The following is a 16008-nucleotide window of genomic DNA, read 5'->3' on the forward strand; positions in this document are numbered from 1 at the left end:
AGCGCTCCGAAACCGGGCTACCGGACGAGAGCGCTCCGAAACCGGGCTACCGGACGAGAGCGCTCCGAAACCGGGCTACCGGAGATGCTGCACGTGACACTTCGAATAAAAGGTCTAAAAAAAAATACCAGAATCCTGGAATTCAAACTATTCACTAAAATGAGATACAAGTACCGTAGGGCAGGTTATCTGTCATTCCACGACAAGTGCGCAGGAAGGAAGAAAGAGAAGCAGGCCAGGCAAGTCAGAAGTTAAGACGTGACAGAGGACTCCAGCAGGTCGGAAGGTTCAACAGCACATAGGACACTGACTGTGCTCCCCAGACCCAGCCCGGAGTCCTGGCCCCTATCTGCAGTCAAGCCTTCTGACACAGAATCCCTACAGCTTATCTTTTTTGTCCACTTTTAATTTTTAGACAGGGTAAATAATCAGTAATGAAAAGTCATCACATTTCAACAAGCAGAACATTATGCAGCGTGGGAAGCGAACAGATAGCACAGCTGTTAAAAATTACCTTTGAATCAAAAGATCCCTTATTTTTATAAAGAAGTTCTTCAACGCTCTCTCTTATTTCCTTTGGAATATTTCGTGCATCAAAAGTTGCTATGTCTTCTCTTACACCTCTTTTTGCAAGGAAACTAAAATCAAAACATTACTTCAAACGAGGCTACACAAAGTCTGCCATTTCTGACAGGAACATTGATTCACGTCCTGGCTTATTTATGGGGCCCCTGCCCTCACTCCTTCCGCCCTGGTCTGACTCTGCCAAGAGTGCAAGATCTGAGAACAGGGACGATGCTCTCCCCCTCAGTAAATCACAGGCGACATAGTGCTCTGTGCTGCGTGCCGGCCAAAGAAATGACCGCGCTTACTGAGATGTTCTTCAGGATCTCAGGCATTCCTTTCTGCCTCTGTGGACACTCACGTCACTTATTCTGGAGAAAGGAAAATGTAGATCTTGGCAGAGGACCACATGCAGTATCTTGAAATATTATAGCCAAGTGTGGAACTAGGGAATTAATGAGGCACAGCTCGAGAAACAATATAAGAAATACTTAAAAATATGAACAAGGGGCACCGGGCTGGCTCAGTCAGTACAGCACGTGACTGCTAATCCGGGGACTGTGGGCTCGAGCCCCCTGTGCATTGTAGAGATGACTTAAAAATAAAATCTAAATAAATGAATCAACCAGTCAATGTGTATTTCATTGGTGAAATAACATTTTTTACAAATTCAAAAACTTACCTTTTCATGCTCACCCAAGACGTGTCGAAGATACCCATCAACCTTAAAACGCCCTCCAGAATATCTCTGATGATATCGGGCGGCATGCGCAGTGAGCGAATTTCTGAAAGAGACTCTGGCTTAATGTTTCCAACTGCGAGTTTAGCTTCATTGACTAGAGGCTAAAAAGACAAAGACCACTTTTTATTTTCAAAAAATATATATGTAAAAGTCACTAACTCTAGAAGTTATTGCATATTTGTCATTTTATTAAAAACAACTCGACTTACTAATACCCTTTCTCTTCAAATATCAAAATGCCTTGAAACACACAAAATACAAAATCTTCACATTCTTGCCACCATGACTGTAGGAGTTTAATTTAGAAAAATCCAATTGGTTCTGAGACAATTTGCCATTTTCAAGAAGCTCCTTACATTCTATAACCAGCTGGCCGATAACTTAGTGAGGAACCAAAAAAGGGGCCTAAGAGTTTGACTTAATTCCCCTACAGCACATTTTTCTCCTAGACGAACACCACGGTTCACAGAAGATACAGATAGTCTCTGATGACCTTCCTTCTCCCTGCAGACCTCCCCCCACCTTCTCCTCTGTGAAAACTCTCTTCTCCTGGTTGACAGCTAGGCCAGGCTGCTAACACCGCTAGGACTCCTAGACACAGTCAGGAGTCAGACCCGGCTCCAACCACACGTCCACTGTAGCTCACCTGCACTTCTTTTAATTCATCGTCAATTTTGTTTTTTCTTTCTTCAATTTTAACAACTTCTTCGGCAATTTTGTGCTTCAGTCTTTCAAGCTCTGTCTTTTGCTCACTAGCATCCTATGGGAATATTTAAATGGCATTCCGATTAATTTTCATGCACTCAGTATTTTAAAGCATTATATCAAAAATATAAGTTATCTTAAAATAACATTTTCTATTAAATATTTTTCTAATGTTAATTGACGTGAGAGTTTCTAAGATGCCTGGGAAACGAATGCTATAATTTACTATATGTTTATTATCAGGAAGTTTCAACGCTTTATTTGTTGTTGATTTTTCCGAAGAGCAAAGCAATAAATGCTTATTATATAAAAATCAAGCAACTCAGAATTGCAGAACTGAGAAAATTATCATAAGACACATGTAACACTTGCAATGAGTGATCCAGATGTTAGTACTACTATGCTCATCTCATACACGAAAAAATTAAAAATAAAATCTTCTATAATTCTAACAGCAAAGAGTAACAATTCTTAGAGACTAGAGGATATTAGAACTTTGTGTTTCTATACTTTACTGTAGACAAAAGTTGAAATTGTGACAAATAATACGATGGTAAATAAATCAACAAACACCAGTAGAGAGTCCAACACTAAATTATATACTGGTGCCACGTGAAGTTTTTGGCCGTGCCAACATCCAGAATCCCGCGTACGTAAAGATGATGATTGTGCCTGATTCCATCTGGTTTGTCGATGCTTACTGAAAAACCAGAGAGGAAATTTGTGAAGAACCGTTCAATAGCCGTCGCAACGGTTCTCAGCCACACTCTAATCACTCGGGAAGCTTAAACACCACCCCTGGTGCTCTGTTGCCAAATATATTGAAATACTTCATCTGGGTGCGGTGAGGGCCCAGAAATATTTAAAGCCGTACCAGGTGGTTCCAATCTGGAGCCGAAGTCGAGAAATCAGGGCCCCGGCCCGCCCCTCCGCAGTCTCCCCATCAGCCCCCTTGCCCAGCAGGCCCGTCGGTGCTCGGCCGCCCACCTTCCAGTCCCCACCAGCACCCTCAGGAGGGCGCTCCCGTTCTCCACCGCACACGGACACACCCTCAAGGGCCCAGCTCACGTGCTGCTTCTTTTATTAACCTGCTCCACCAACTGGAAGTTACCCCTCCTCGAGATTTCATGGTATTGAATTTTACTTTCCTTATGTCACAAACCCGGAGCTGCAAGCTTTGGAAGTTCACACGGTTTCACACTTAGCTGTCTCTCCAGATTGGACTTTGAAATAAAATGATGAACCAAAATGTCTGCTTTTTATAACTAAGCAAAATTGCTAACTTACAAGATACACGGCCACTCTCCTGCGTCTCAGCTAGGCAATACCACTAGTTACAGTCATAGAAAACCCGTCTGCAAGCGGCCAGACCAGGGAGCGGCCCAGCCGTCCCCGTGTGACCACGGCCCACTGGGCGCACGCACTGCCCAACGGCCTCCTTTCGTAGACAACGTCACCCTTCCCACAGCCCTCGCGGGTTTCCTATCTCAAATTACTCCAGAGGTAAGTATGTGACAGGTATTTTTTTTTTAAAGATTTTATTTATTTATTTGACAGAGAGAAAGAGAGATCCACAAGTAGGCAGAGAGGCAGGCAGAGAGAGAGAGGGAAGCAGACTCCCCGTTCAGCAGAGAGCCCGACGCGGGGCTTGACCCCAGGACCCTGAGATCATGACCTGAGCCGAAGGCAGAGGCTTAACCCACTGAGCCACCCAGGCGCTCCTGTGACAGGTATTTTTAATAATAAAAATGGTTGGCTGCTTTACATAAATATTTATATTGTTCCCAAAATACCTTGAGGAAAAAGTGATGCTCAAGTTTTATAGCATGAAAATTACACTTGACTTTCTATACATTGCTGACCAGGTCAGGTACTCAATAAAATCCTAGAAACGCTGAGTGTGCACGTAACCATCACGTATCTGGAAATGTTGCCATTTTGGGGAGTTTCCCAGATGCCAATGGAACTCTTCAGGCACATCAGGGGAAATCCTGATTCTGTCATTTCAGTCAGCCTAGACAACCCTCCTGTAAAGCTCACAGTCCCTGAGAACCCTCAAATCTCCAGTGAATATGACCAAACTTACAAAGAAAGCTTCTCGTGAGTAAGAATAAAACAATCAAGTATGAAAAATACCAAAGAAAATACAGCTGGGAAACAGAAGATCTCAGCAAGTATCCCCCAAGGCCTAAGTGGTGATGACGAAACAATGAAAGAGACCAACAAAAAGGGACGGGAGAAGCTAAGGACCCTCCTGAGAGATACCATCATAGCAGGAATGAAAAACCCAAGAGAAGAATTAGAAAAGGGGCAATTTTTAAAGGAAGTAGAGCAAAAAGAGAAGGACAAAGTTGAGGAAGCATAGGAACATTAGAGAAGCAGAAGGGGAAGCCTACAGTCAAAGTACTAAGCATCCTTAAGAGAGGGAAGACAGAGACGTGGAGGGAGGGAAGTCCCGACCGCATGTGGCCCGGAGCCTTCCTGGGAACGGGGAGGGAAGAGTCCTGGGGGAGAAGCCACACGGTGTCCGACACAGTGAACAGAAGTAAACCTAAGCCACGGCAGATCACGTCACCTTCAGAACAATGACTTCCACAAAGTCTCAAGACAGAAAAAAGAAAACGATGACCTGCAAAGCACCAGAACAAAACGGAACTTGGAGCGTTTCCATCGCGACAACAGAAGCTGGAAGGAAGCGGAGCAGCACTTTCAATGTCTGGAAAGAAGGGATCACGCTTCTGGATGACTGACCATGTCGAGCATCTCTTCGGGCACTTACTGACCCTTCCTATGTCCTCTATCCCACAGGCACCTTCAAATCTGTTGCCCTTTTTTAAATTAGACTTTTTGTTTTATTGTTGTGTTCCAATGGTTTCTGTATATTCTGGATACAAGTCATTTATCAGATTTTTGTTTTATAAATTTCTCCCAGTCTGTGACTTGCTTTTTAATTTTCTTCAGAACATATTTCACAGAGAAGTTTTTAATTTCAACAGGGTCCAATTTCATCAACATTTTTCTTCTCCTATTTTGGTGTCCCATCTAGAAACTCTTTGTCTCACCCGGCATCATAAACATTCCTCCTGTTTTCTTCCAAAGTTTTTAATTTTATGCTGTACATTTAGATTTATGACCCATATTCAGTTAATTTTTGTTCAAGTTTAAGGTAAAGGTCTTGTTTATTTTTCCCTACGCGGATATTCAAATACCATTTTTTAAAAAGACTATCTTTTCCCCATTTAATTGGCATCTTGAATAAAATCAATAAAATGCACGTTAGTTTATTTCTGAACTTCCTAATGTTCTAATGATTTGTTTGACTATCATGACACCAGTATCACACAGCCTAGATAACTGTAGCTCAAGAATAAGTCTCCTTTTTTTAATATTTTATTTCTTTATTTAGAGCGAGTAAGCAAGCATGACAGAGAGCACAAGCAGGGGGAGCAGTAGAGGGAGGAGGACAGGCAGACTCCCCATGAGCTGGGAGCCTGACATGGGGCTCGATCCCAGGACCCTGAGATCATGACCTGAGCCGAAGGCAGAGGCTTTAACCCACTGAGCCACCCAGGCGCCCCTCAATAGTAAGTCTTTAAATCATAACCTTCCAAACTTACTATTTTGTGAGTTTCTGTGCCACTTCAGTTATTGAGATTTATATGTTAGTCTAGTAAATATTGAAGTTAATTTAAATAAAAGAGGCATTAGACTTGCAGTAAGGTTAACAGTCACCGACATGAAGATGGAGAAACACATCTGAGACGTAATCAAGGAGGTAAACTTACAGAACTGAGTGATTCATGAAAGGAAGGACTGAGAGAACATAAGTCTGATATAATCTGGAAGTTCTGTCTTCAACAATTAGCTATGTTGCCGACAACACAGGGAACAGCAGTGCTGGCGAGGATGTGGAGAAAGGGGAACGTCCTACACTGCTGGTGGGAACGCAAGCTGGTGCAGCCGCTCTGGGAAACAGCATGGAGGTTCCTCAAGAAGTTAAAAATAGAGCTACCTATGACCCAGCAATCGCACTACTGAGTATTTACCTGAAGAAGATGAAAACACTAATTCAGAGGGATACAGGCACCCTGATGTTACAGCAGCATTATCTACAATAGCCAGACTACGGAAGCAGCCCAAACGTCCATCAGCGGATGATCGGATAAAGGAGACAGGGATATAACACAGACACCACAGAATGTGACCCGGCCACGATGCTCACAGACCCCTAAGAAGACATGCCCAGCAGATGACTGGGGATGTGAGTCTGCAGCCCAGATGAGACAGGAGGGCTGAGGATGAGGGAGGCAGATGAGGTGGCGGTCAGCACAGAGGCGTGGCCACAGCAGCCGGGGAGGGCACGCGGACGCGGCACCCGCGCGGAGAAGATCGACAAAGAAATCTCCCCTGAAGGGTTCGACAAAGGAAAGGCAGTGGCAAAAAGTGGAGAGAATCAAGATACTAAAATATCATGAAAGTGTAAGTAAAATGAATAAAGACTTATTTTGTAAATCTTGAGACTATTAAAGGCAGGAGAAAAAAACCTTTGAAGCCTTAAGGGGATAATTTAAGAAAATAAAATAATAAATAAAAGTTAATACCGACTTAACTAGAGGAGGATAAGCAAAGTCGCTTACTGACAAATTCAAACCAACTTGAAATGTTTCTGTGTTTATAAGGTTTGCGTAGGTCAGCAGACGGCGAATTGAGAAGGACACAGCTATGACTTTAAACTAACATGGGCAAACACTCTGCTTTTCCGCCACAGCTCACGTCCTTAACACCGGCCGTGGGACTCAGCACGGACGGGGAACATGTCTCCCAGCCCCGTGAGCAGACACGTGGCCCCTCGCGCGGCAGCGGGCACGTGTCCCCGGCCGCCGGCCCACCTGCATGGACGCGGTGATCTCCTGCAGGGCTGCGTCCGCCTCCTCCTGCTTCGTCCTCAGCAGCGCGCTCTGCCCCCCCGGCTCGCCTGCTCAGCTCGTCCACAAGCGCTTTAGCTTCGTTCAGCTTAGACACACCAGCCTGCAGCAGTCGAAGTGGCATAAAGAAAGGGATTTTACACGCTTTCTCCCGATGAACGGATAAAGATGGGGGATATATACATCCAATGGAATGTTCTTATATTTGAGAAAGAATCAAGGAAATCTTTCAGAAAGAAAGAATCCAGGGAAAACGTGTGCACACAAGCGTTAGCAAGTGGGCTTGGGCTGTCCACGCCGCTCCTGACAATGAGACTCACTCAGCCACGTGCCCAGTAAGCTGAGGCACAAAAGACAAACAGCTCTAAGTGGCACTGGACAGCGGAACAGCCGACACATGTTTGAGAGCTGCAAGACCAGGGTTTTCCCCACTGAACTGCTGAGACAGAAAACAGAAAGCAAGGAAAGACTCAGCAAAGCTTCTCCACCTCTCAGGCTCCCTGAGTACGTAAAAGGACTCAAGGCCTACTCGTGGGTGGGCCTCGGACCCTGGGCTGGCCGTTACAGCACCCATCCCACGACCCATGAGTCATCCAGGGAAGGAACATGAAAAATATACCGGCTCCTCTGCAGGAGGAGTTAGCGGTTGGTCACCTAACAAGTGAGAGGATTCGGAGACAGAAACTGCAAAAAGCATCGTAACCAACATGCACCGAGCACCCAGCACGGAAGGCAGCAGCCTGCTGGCTCTTCATCTAACCGACTCACACCCAACGGACCCCATTAAGTCGCAGGTCAGTAAGTTTAAGTAGTTCACCCACAGCAGCACAGAGAACTGAAGCAAAAGAATGACCTTCCCGAAGTACAGTTAGAGGCTTGCTCTGAATTAGGCAGAGGGGTGAGAGGACTGTCAGTTCGGAAGGACCCTAGTTTACGACACTAACAGAGAGACACGAGGACTCTGGAGAGCACATGCTCTCAGACAACTTCCGAAGCCAGCGTTTAAGTCGAAGTGTTCTAAGGTATTATTTAATTTTAAAGGTCACTCTAAAGCCTGATCTCAGATACTGTAAAGTCCAACGGCTGGAGGTGGCCGGTACAGCACCTGCAGGTGACGCTGTCTTTTCAACAGTTCGTTCTTCTTGCTGCTACTGATGGCAGAGTACACGCGCAGGAAGGTCATATACCGGCTCGGTGTCGCGCCGTGTGCTTTACAAGACTCATGGATTAATAAAAATGACTTTAGAAAATCGGGATCAACTGGAAAGAGAAAACAAAATGATGTCATATATACTTGATCCGTCACGAAGGAGAGAAAACCATCTCAACTCTATTTCATACCAGATACTTCCATCTACAGAACTATAAATACGAGGCATCATCTTTGCATAAAGGTACATCTGTTCACAGCTCCCATGTTCCTTATGTATTTGAGTTACTTAATATCAGTGCTGTCTGTCCACTGTGACGTGTCTCCTCTGAACACTTCTATCACTGCACGAAAGAGAGATCTACGGGTTGTCACAGCACATCAGTTAGTTGGAACAACAGAACATGTAATCCAGGAGCAAACGCGGCAAAAGCTGCTTGTGGAAGAGAGACACCAAAGAAGGAACACGGATCCACTGTCATTTGACACAGGGCGAAACACGACCTCCAACCAAAACAGGAAGACTCGGTTCACGCAGGATCAACATATCTGTTACTAAACACATTAGCTTCCTCTCATCGCCTCAATCCGTGCTCTTTCGCATTCTCTGCCTTGGTAAGTAAAGTCAGCTTCTCATTGCTGTTCTAAGCCAGAACCCTGAGAAATGTCCTCATGTCCTCCTTCCTCATGGCTGCAGCCATCGGGTCATCAGGCCCCCCTCAGAACGCCGCTGGGTACCCCCCCGTCCATTCCTTCCTCTTGGATTCCTGCAGTGGCCTTGCCCAGGGCTCTGATCGCCCTCGGTTTCTCCCTACACCCCCTTAGTTTCCAGTAACTGAGGAAAAGGACGGACACAGACACTCGTGTTTCTACAGTAAGATTCTGGCTACATCTCCGCTAACATCTCTCCATGACCTCAGATCACCCGCAAGTCAGAATCCGAATTCCTCAGCGTGACACGGGAGGCCTGTCATTCCCAGAGCCGCCTGCCCTCCCTTCATCTCTTACTCTACCACTCACACGTGCACGTCTCAGCTGTCGGGCTGTTCACAGATCCCATAAAGCAGCTGCTGGGTTTCTCAGAGCCTTGTCCGTCCTAGCCGGTCTTCCCCAAACTGCCCGTCTGCCGTGTCCATTTGCCGTAACACGTGCCAGTACGTCCCCTCACTCTCAGAGTCACTCCATATCACCTCCTACCGTCACTCACCTCACGGTTTCAGAGTTTACGCTGATGCAGAACACAACTCCTGCTACTCTCCACTACACTAGGGGCTCCCAAGGCACCTCTAGTATCCAGCCCCGTGCTTAAGGCAAAACAAGTTCAATAACTAATTGGTGACTGGATCATTAGATAAACAAATTAATGAATGTGCTATGATACTAAAAAAGACTACATTCAAAATGAACCGGGAACTGGCAAAACTAATCAGAGTACAGCTAAGAAAATATGACGTCCACACTCAAAGAGCACCATAAACCTTTTCATGTATGAGCTGCGTGCTGTGGCCTGTCTCAGCGAAAAGTGAAAACTAACAGAAAAGTTTAGCCTTCCAGCCAAAGACACCCAAGCAAGTAGCACATCCAATCATCTGGGCAAAGTGTAATTGTTTAACTTCTTAAATGTAAACAACAGATAATGAGTTAGGTCCCATATAAAATGACATAAACATGTGTTTATAAACATAGTTTTAGTTTCATTTTCATCAAAAGAAATCTGTTAGGGGACACCTGGGGGCACAGTCTGTTGAACATCTGACTCTCGGTTTCTGCTCAGTTCGTGATCTCAGAGACAGGGATGGAGCCCCGCGTTGGGCTCTGCCCTCAGTATGGAGTCTGCTTGGGATTTTCTCCCTCTCTCCCTCTGCCCCTCCCCATCTACTCTCTCAAATAAATAAATAAACCTTTTTTTAAAAGAAAGCTTTATGTTAGTTTATCAATGTTCAAATTCATCATCGCTGTGAATCTTTAATGACTCTGTAACGTCAGAAAATGGCAAGTCTTCCACAAAGTCAGTTTCATCAAAATACTACCTGAGGTTTTTTTTTCTTCTTTCCTTTTTTGGTCACTATATTTTTCTTCACCATCTGTTTCACTGAACAACATTTCAGGTATCTAAAACAGAAAGAGCATTTCTTCAAACCTCATCTCAGTATGAAAAAGTTCAAATAAACCCAGTATTGAGATTAAAAATTAAAAAAAAACAAAAACGCTTTTCTTCTAGGTTTCTTACCAGACTAAGAGAAATAATGAATATATGCATCTTCAGAGATATTATTTCCTAGACAAGATTTTGACACACATCAACCACCAGTTGATTGCGAATTACTGACAACACCTCACTTGAAAATGACTAGACCATGTGAAATGAAGGAAGTCAGTTTAGACTGAATTAGGAAAAAATCACAAATGCTATTTAAAATCATAAAATAAGAAAAATAAAAAGCTTTATTTGGCATCAGGGCATAAGGGGATAGTAAGGATCCTGAGTTTTCCTAAATAAGAAAAAACTAAAAGAAAGTAATTCCACAACTGGTAATTAACAATTTCATAACTGATAATCCTAGAAACTATCTGTTGTCAAGCTACCGCTAAGATTTTGCCGCACCACCACAGATAAGATCAAGCTTCATAAACACATCATTATGATGATGGAAAGTGTGATAATCTAGGGGCTTCCGGGTGGCTCAGTGGGTTAAGCATCTGCCTTTGGCTCAGGTCATGATCCCAGGGTCCTGGGATCGAGCCCCACATGGGGTTCCCTGCTAAGTGGGGAGCCTGCTTCTCCCTCTGCCCCACCCCCAGCTTGTGCTCTTTCTTGCTGTCTCTGTGTCTGTCAAACAAATAAATAAATAAACTTAAAAAAAATTTCTTTTAAGTTTTAGAGAAAGAAGCTATCAGTTTCCTGGGAAGAAAACTGAAGTAGTAGAGCGCTGACATTTCTGTGACAGGAAGCCCAGTGTGTCCAGGCGTGCAGGTCAAAGCCTCACTTCCTCGATCTCCCAGACTAAACGCAGCATCACAAAAAAGGCCCTTAACTGATGAAGAATTTGAGAGCGCCATGGTTCGTGACCGGAGAGTACAATTTTTTCCTCAAACATCTTCACTGATTTTGCCAAAAACCTTGAGCCTCTGGGAGAATATTTTAAATTTATCCTTTCAAATCAATCAATGGAAATTTTTTCGTAGGAAACTTGCTTTCTTTAAATTAGTCTGTCCTTCTGTCAACCGGCCAGACCGTGGAAGCGTCTCACAAGACGTTCGCACACCAACATGTCACGCTGCGCACGTTACATACGTACAATTTCCACGCATCAGTCCACGTGTCAGTTACGTACAGTTCCATCAGTGACGCTGGGTGACAAGACCATGGTCTACCCCTAAACAACGCCCCCGTCTGCAAAGCGTTCCTGGCCGGACTGGCCCACGCTGCCCTCTACCTCCACGCCCCCTCAGAGGTAAGAATGGCGCATGAGCTCCGGTAACTCCTATTCACACCCTCGCCTCTCCGTTCCTTCAAGTCCTGTCCTCCTGTCAACTTCTCCACCACCTTCTCCTCGGCCAATCCCACCTCACCCCAAAGGCTCGGACCCTGAGACCATGTCACTAACAATCCCTGGACACATTCCGCCGTCTCACTGGCAAGTGTCCCAGTGGTCCCAGCCCGCCCCCTTCATGAGGTCAATAACCCTCACGCTCCAGTGAGATCCGCGCTCTAGGAGCCTGAGCGTCGCCGTGCTGTCATTCGCCATCTTCCTATCAGAGCTGGCAAGTCCCCGGCCCTCGCGCGCGGGGTCACACTTGAGTAACAGACCCCAGTGCGGGCCAAAGGCAAGTGAGCGCCCACAGCAGGCCTGCACCGGTGAGCGTGCAGGTGACTGGGGGACACACACGCTATGCTGACTGGCCTGGTGGCCGACTCACACCAACCCTTAGGCCACCCGGCCCCCACGCCCCCTTCTCCGCAGCCTCCCCCTGTCGCTTGGGCGGACTGCCCTGCAGGCCTTCTTGCCTCCCTTCAGGACGCCACCAGCTCTTCCCTGGGCTTTTCTGTCAACTCCTCACTTTCCTTTCACTGAGGAAGCAGAAACAACCAGAAGACTGTCCAACTCTTCCCGATGGCACCCCTGCTGGAGCCGGGCCCCAGACTCTGCCTTCTTCGCTGCAAAGGCCCGTGCCCGGTCCTCTCACGTGTGCACTAGACCCGCACACTGCCCGCTCTGCAGGGACATGGCTCCACAATGCTTCTGCCTTCCATAAACTTCTGCCTCCCTGTGAGCACTCCCAGCAGCACGAGAACGTGCAACAGTCTGTCTCATATTAGAAGCTTAAAAAAGCAAGTATTATTTTCACCCACTCCCATCCTACTGACCCATTTCTCTCTTCCACTTAACAACAAAACGCCTCCCGAGAAGGGACCACACTCACTCTTCTCCAGGCCCTTCTCGTTGTTTCTGAAACACACCCCAATGCAGCAGCTCCTAAATGAGGCTGCCTCATCAGCCTCCCCATCTCCTCCTCGCAGCGACAGGAACAGCTCCCAGGTGTTTGCGCACGCCCCCCCGAAATGCAGTGTGTGCTCGTCTTCACACTCCGCGGTTTCCCTCCTGCTTCCCCGCAGCAGCCCCTTTTCCGTGGCCCTTGCTGTTCCCGCCTCCCCGCGTCAACCTCAGCGTGTTGAAGAAGAGCCCAGTCCAGACCACAGTGCGGGGCTCTCTGCACCTGGCAGTCAACGCTCATTCCTTGGGGATATCATTCACTCTCATAACAGAAAATACCACCTCTACTCTGACAATTCCCACTTTTTTATCCTGGACACCTGACCTTTCCTTCCCCCGCACTCCGGACCGCTGCATCCGGACGCCTTCTCCGCCCTGCAGCTGGGAGGTCTGACATCGCGTAACGAACATGTCTACAACTGGAAGCCTCATGTCCTCCCATCAAAATGGTCTCAGTCTCCCCATTCTCTACACTCAGTCACTCCATCCTTCCAGGGGCTTAAGCCAGCATCCGTGGCAGTATCCTTGGGTCCTCCCCTCCTTTTACACCTTAGTACAGTCTGCCAGCAACTTCGGTTGTCGCTATTGGAAAACGTATTCCGAATCTAACCCCTTCTCAGCGCCTCTCCCGCTCCGTCCCTAATGCGCGCCGTCCCTCGCTCTTGCTGGATTACTGCAGCAGCTTTGTAACTAATTCAACCCCGGCCTTCCAGAGTCTATTTGCAACCTAGAAGCCAAAGTCATCCCATTAAGACATTAGAACAACGTGTCAAAACCTCCAAAGGCTCCCTTACCAGTTTCCAGGAAAAGCTAACGTCCTGAGAATGGCTCCCAAGCCCCGTCCTGACTGCTGACCTTGTCCTTCCCTGACCTCATCTCCAACCCCCTCTCCCTCCAAACCACTCTCTAACCACTGAATGGGCTTCCTGCTGCCCTCCAAATCACCAGGCATGCTGTCATCTCATCGATCCCCCCCCAAACCATGTAAACTCCATGAGGGCAGGACTTTCGTCTGCGTTTTCTCTCCTAGATCTCCTACATCTTAGAGACCCGATAATTACTTCTTAATGAAGCTGCTCGTTTGTGTGAGCTCATTTGTGTTATTTTCCTATCCTTTATTTAATTGCTGCAATCTAACTAAAATATCTCATCTGTAAAACCTTGTCTCTTATCCCAAATTATACTCCTCCCTCTGACTCATAATAGGCCGCAGTTTGTACCTCTACTACACAGGAATGAAGAAATGAATGATGGAGAATATAAATATTATTCAGAGAGACAATGCTGACAAATGTAATTTCTCAAACAAAGCTATGGCAAAGGCTTCTAGTTAGGATGGTACAATGGGTTCACACTTCAAACACATGCCTCTCCCAAAACTTAGCACCGCAATGATAGTTTTTGTTTTAAAGATATAATTTTTTTTTTATTTAAAAAATGGCTCAAATTACTGCTGCAATGTTTTCAGCATAGGCTGGCTAATGAAAGGATAACATTTTTCAAGTCCAGTAAGTACCTCCATTGTCCTTAAGAACATACTCTTCAACATGAAGTCCGACCCTCGACCACATCACACAAGAGCACAGAGAAAAAAGAGAGGTTTTCAAACGTGTTTGTTCAGCACCACAATTAAGGTAATATAACAAACGCCAAAGCAAAGTCAGGAAAATCTGTAACTTCAAAAAGAAAATATGCTGGTTTGTATTTCCACGCTTAGAGGTTAAACTTACTTTCCTCATGCTGCTGTCGGACCAACCCTCCATCCACAAGACCTGGCATTTCTTATGCAAAGCTGGGTTACTCTCACAGTTTATGATGAAGTTTAAATTTGCAGAATCCATTATCAAGACTATATGCAAGTTTTGTTGAATTCCTAAAAAAAATATAAGAAGATTATTATGGGCATTAAAACAATAATAACTGGGGATATCTGTATGCGGTCTGCTTTTATGAGTTTAAAATTTTCTAAAATGAAATGGCAGGAGCCATTAAGCAGTATTACAGTTACGATTTTTATTTTTGTTAAAAAACACCTGTGTGTGTATGTGTGTGTGCATGCTAAGAGAACAGATCCAGAAGGAACTCTGGAAGAACACAAGTGTACATACCACATTGCTGTTTCATATGTTACTTTTCAAAGGTGATACTGAATTCTACCTTACAATGTTTCTTTTAAGGATTTTGGTTTCAATATTCACAAGCAAACTGATCTCCAATTTTCTTTCAGGAGAAATATATTTTTCCTGTTTCAATATCAATGTTATTTTCCCCTCATGAAAAGGAATTTGGAAACTCTGCTTCATTTTCTTTGTTCTGAAACTGGGTCAAACAGCACCGGGATGACCTGTGTCTCAGAACTGCAGTAGCATTTCCTCGTGAACTTGAAGGAGAGGGAAGGGTGGTAGCTCTTCATCCAGTTTCTCTGCTTCAATAAGAAACGTCCTTTCGGGGACAGAGTGGAGTTAAGTGTGGCAGTGCCTTACCCCCACGTCTTCAATGGGGCTACACGCACAGCACATAAAACTGCTTCCAGGGCTCAGAGAAAGTTGCTGAGCTAGAGAAAACTAGAGAGTCTGTCAAAATGTAAACAGTTCAGTAATTTTCTAAGACAGGAGGTTCTAAACGCTGGCTTTACCACAGAGAAACAGAAGCACTGAAGAAAATGTTCCAAGGCAGACTGAAACACTTTCACCTTTCCCTTTTGCTAAAATTTTGCTGACACACTTTCACTAAAGATTAGCTTTTCTAAAAGTACCATATAAAAAAAAAGTGTAAATTACCAAATAGACCCAAGATTTAAGATACCTTTGCAACCTAATCAGAAAATATGGCAAACTAAATGGTATTTATTGCACATGAGCCAGAGTCTGAATTGATGAATTCAATAGTCACTTACTATATGTGAAGTAATTGAAGACCGGCCCGAAAAAGCCATCCTGCGAAGCCTCATCTTTGAGAGGCAACAGCAAAGGTTCTAATTCTTCCAGGGTATAGAGTCCAGGAACTTCACCTACGGAACACGGCACTTCTCGTGAATTTTAGCTGTGTTACCCCAGTTCAAGCACATTCAAACACATCCACAACACTTCTTCTATTTTGGTATCTCTGCCCTTATTCGGGCTGTTTCCAAAAATACACAACCCTATCACCTCTCGATTACTCACAAATCTCCCTCTGTTGTCTTCACTGCTAAAACTCAAACCCCTGAACAGCCATCCAAGGCAGTGGGCCGCCTAGCTGTCCGCCCGTGCGCACGGTTCTTCTCCACTTCTCCCAGGTGAGACCTTGTACCCGAGCCTCAGTGAGCTTCTCTGTGTCCCATAAATATAATGAAATACTCCTCCTCTTCCTGGAATTTATACGCACAGTCTTCCTCTGGCCTTTACCTTCCGCCCCAAGTTACTGTGTGTCCTAGGAGCCTGCTGT

The 16008-nt window shown here is 45.4% G+C and overlaps 1 protein-coding gene across 1 annotated transcript in view; it reads right to left on the minus strand.

Moving 5' to 3' along the window:
* Positions 1-16008, minus strand: part of LOC111153786 (dynein cytoplasmic 2 heavy chain 1) — a 309334-nt gene that overhangs the window by 215353 nt on the left and 77973 nt on the right. The window contains 9 exon segments of the mRNA XM_022513025.1: positions 515-638; positions 1247-1407; positions 1953-2066; positions 6901-6978; positions 6980-7039; positions 8042-8196; positions 10114-10198; positions 14313-14455; positions 15479-15592. Of these exon segments, the coding sequence (XP_022368733.1) occupies positions 515-638; positions 1247-1407; positions 1953-2066; positions 6901-6978; positions 6980-7039; positions 8042-8196; positions 10114-10198; positions 14313-14455; positions 15479-15592 (1034 nt within the window).

Source organism: Enhydra lutris, unplaced genomic scaffold, assembly GCF_002288905.1.
Source record: "Enhydra lutris kenyoni isolate GAN:26980312 unplaced genomic scaffold, ASM228890v2 scaffoldscaffold34, whole genome shotgun sequence".
NCBI lineage: Eukaryota > Metazoa > Chordata > Mammalia > Carnivora > Mustelidae > Enhydra > Enhydra lutris.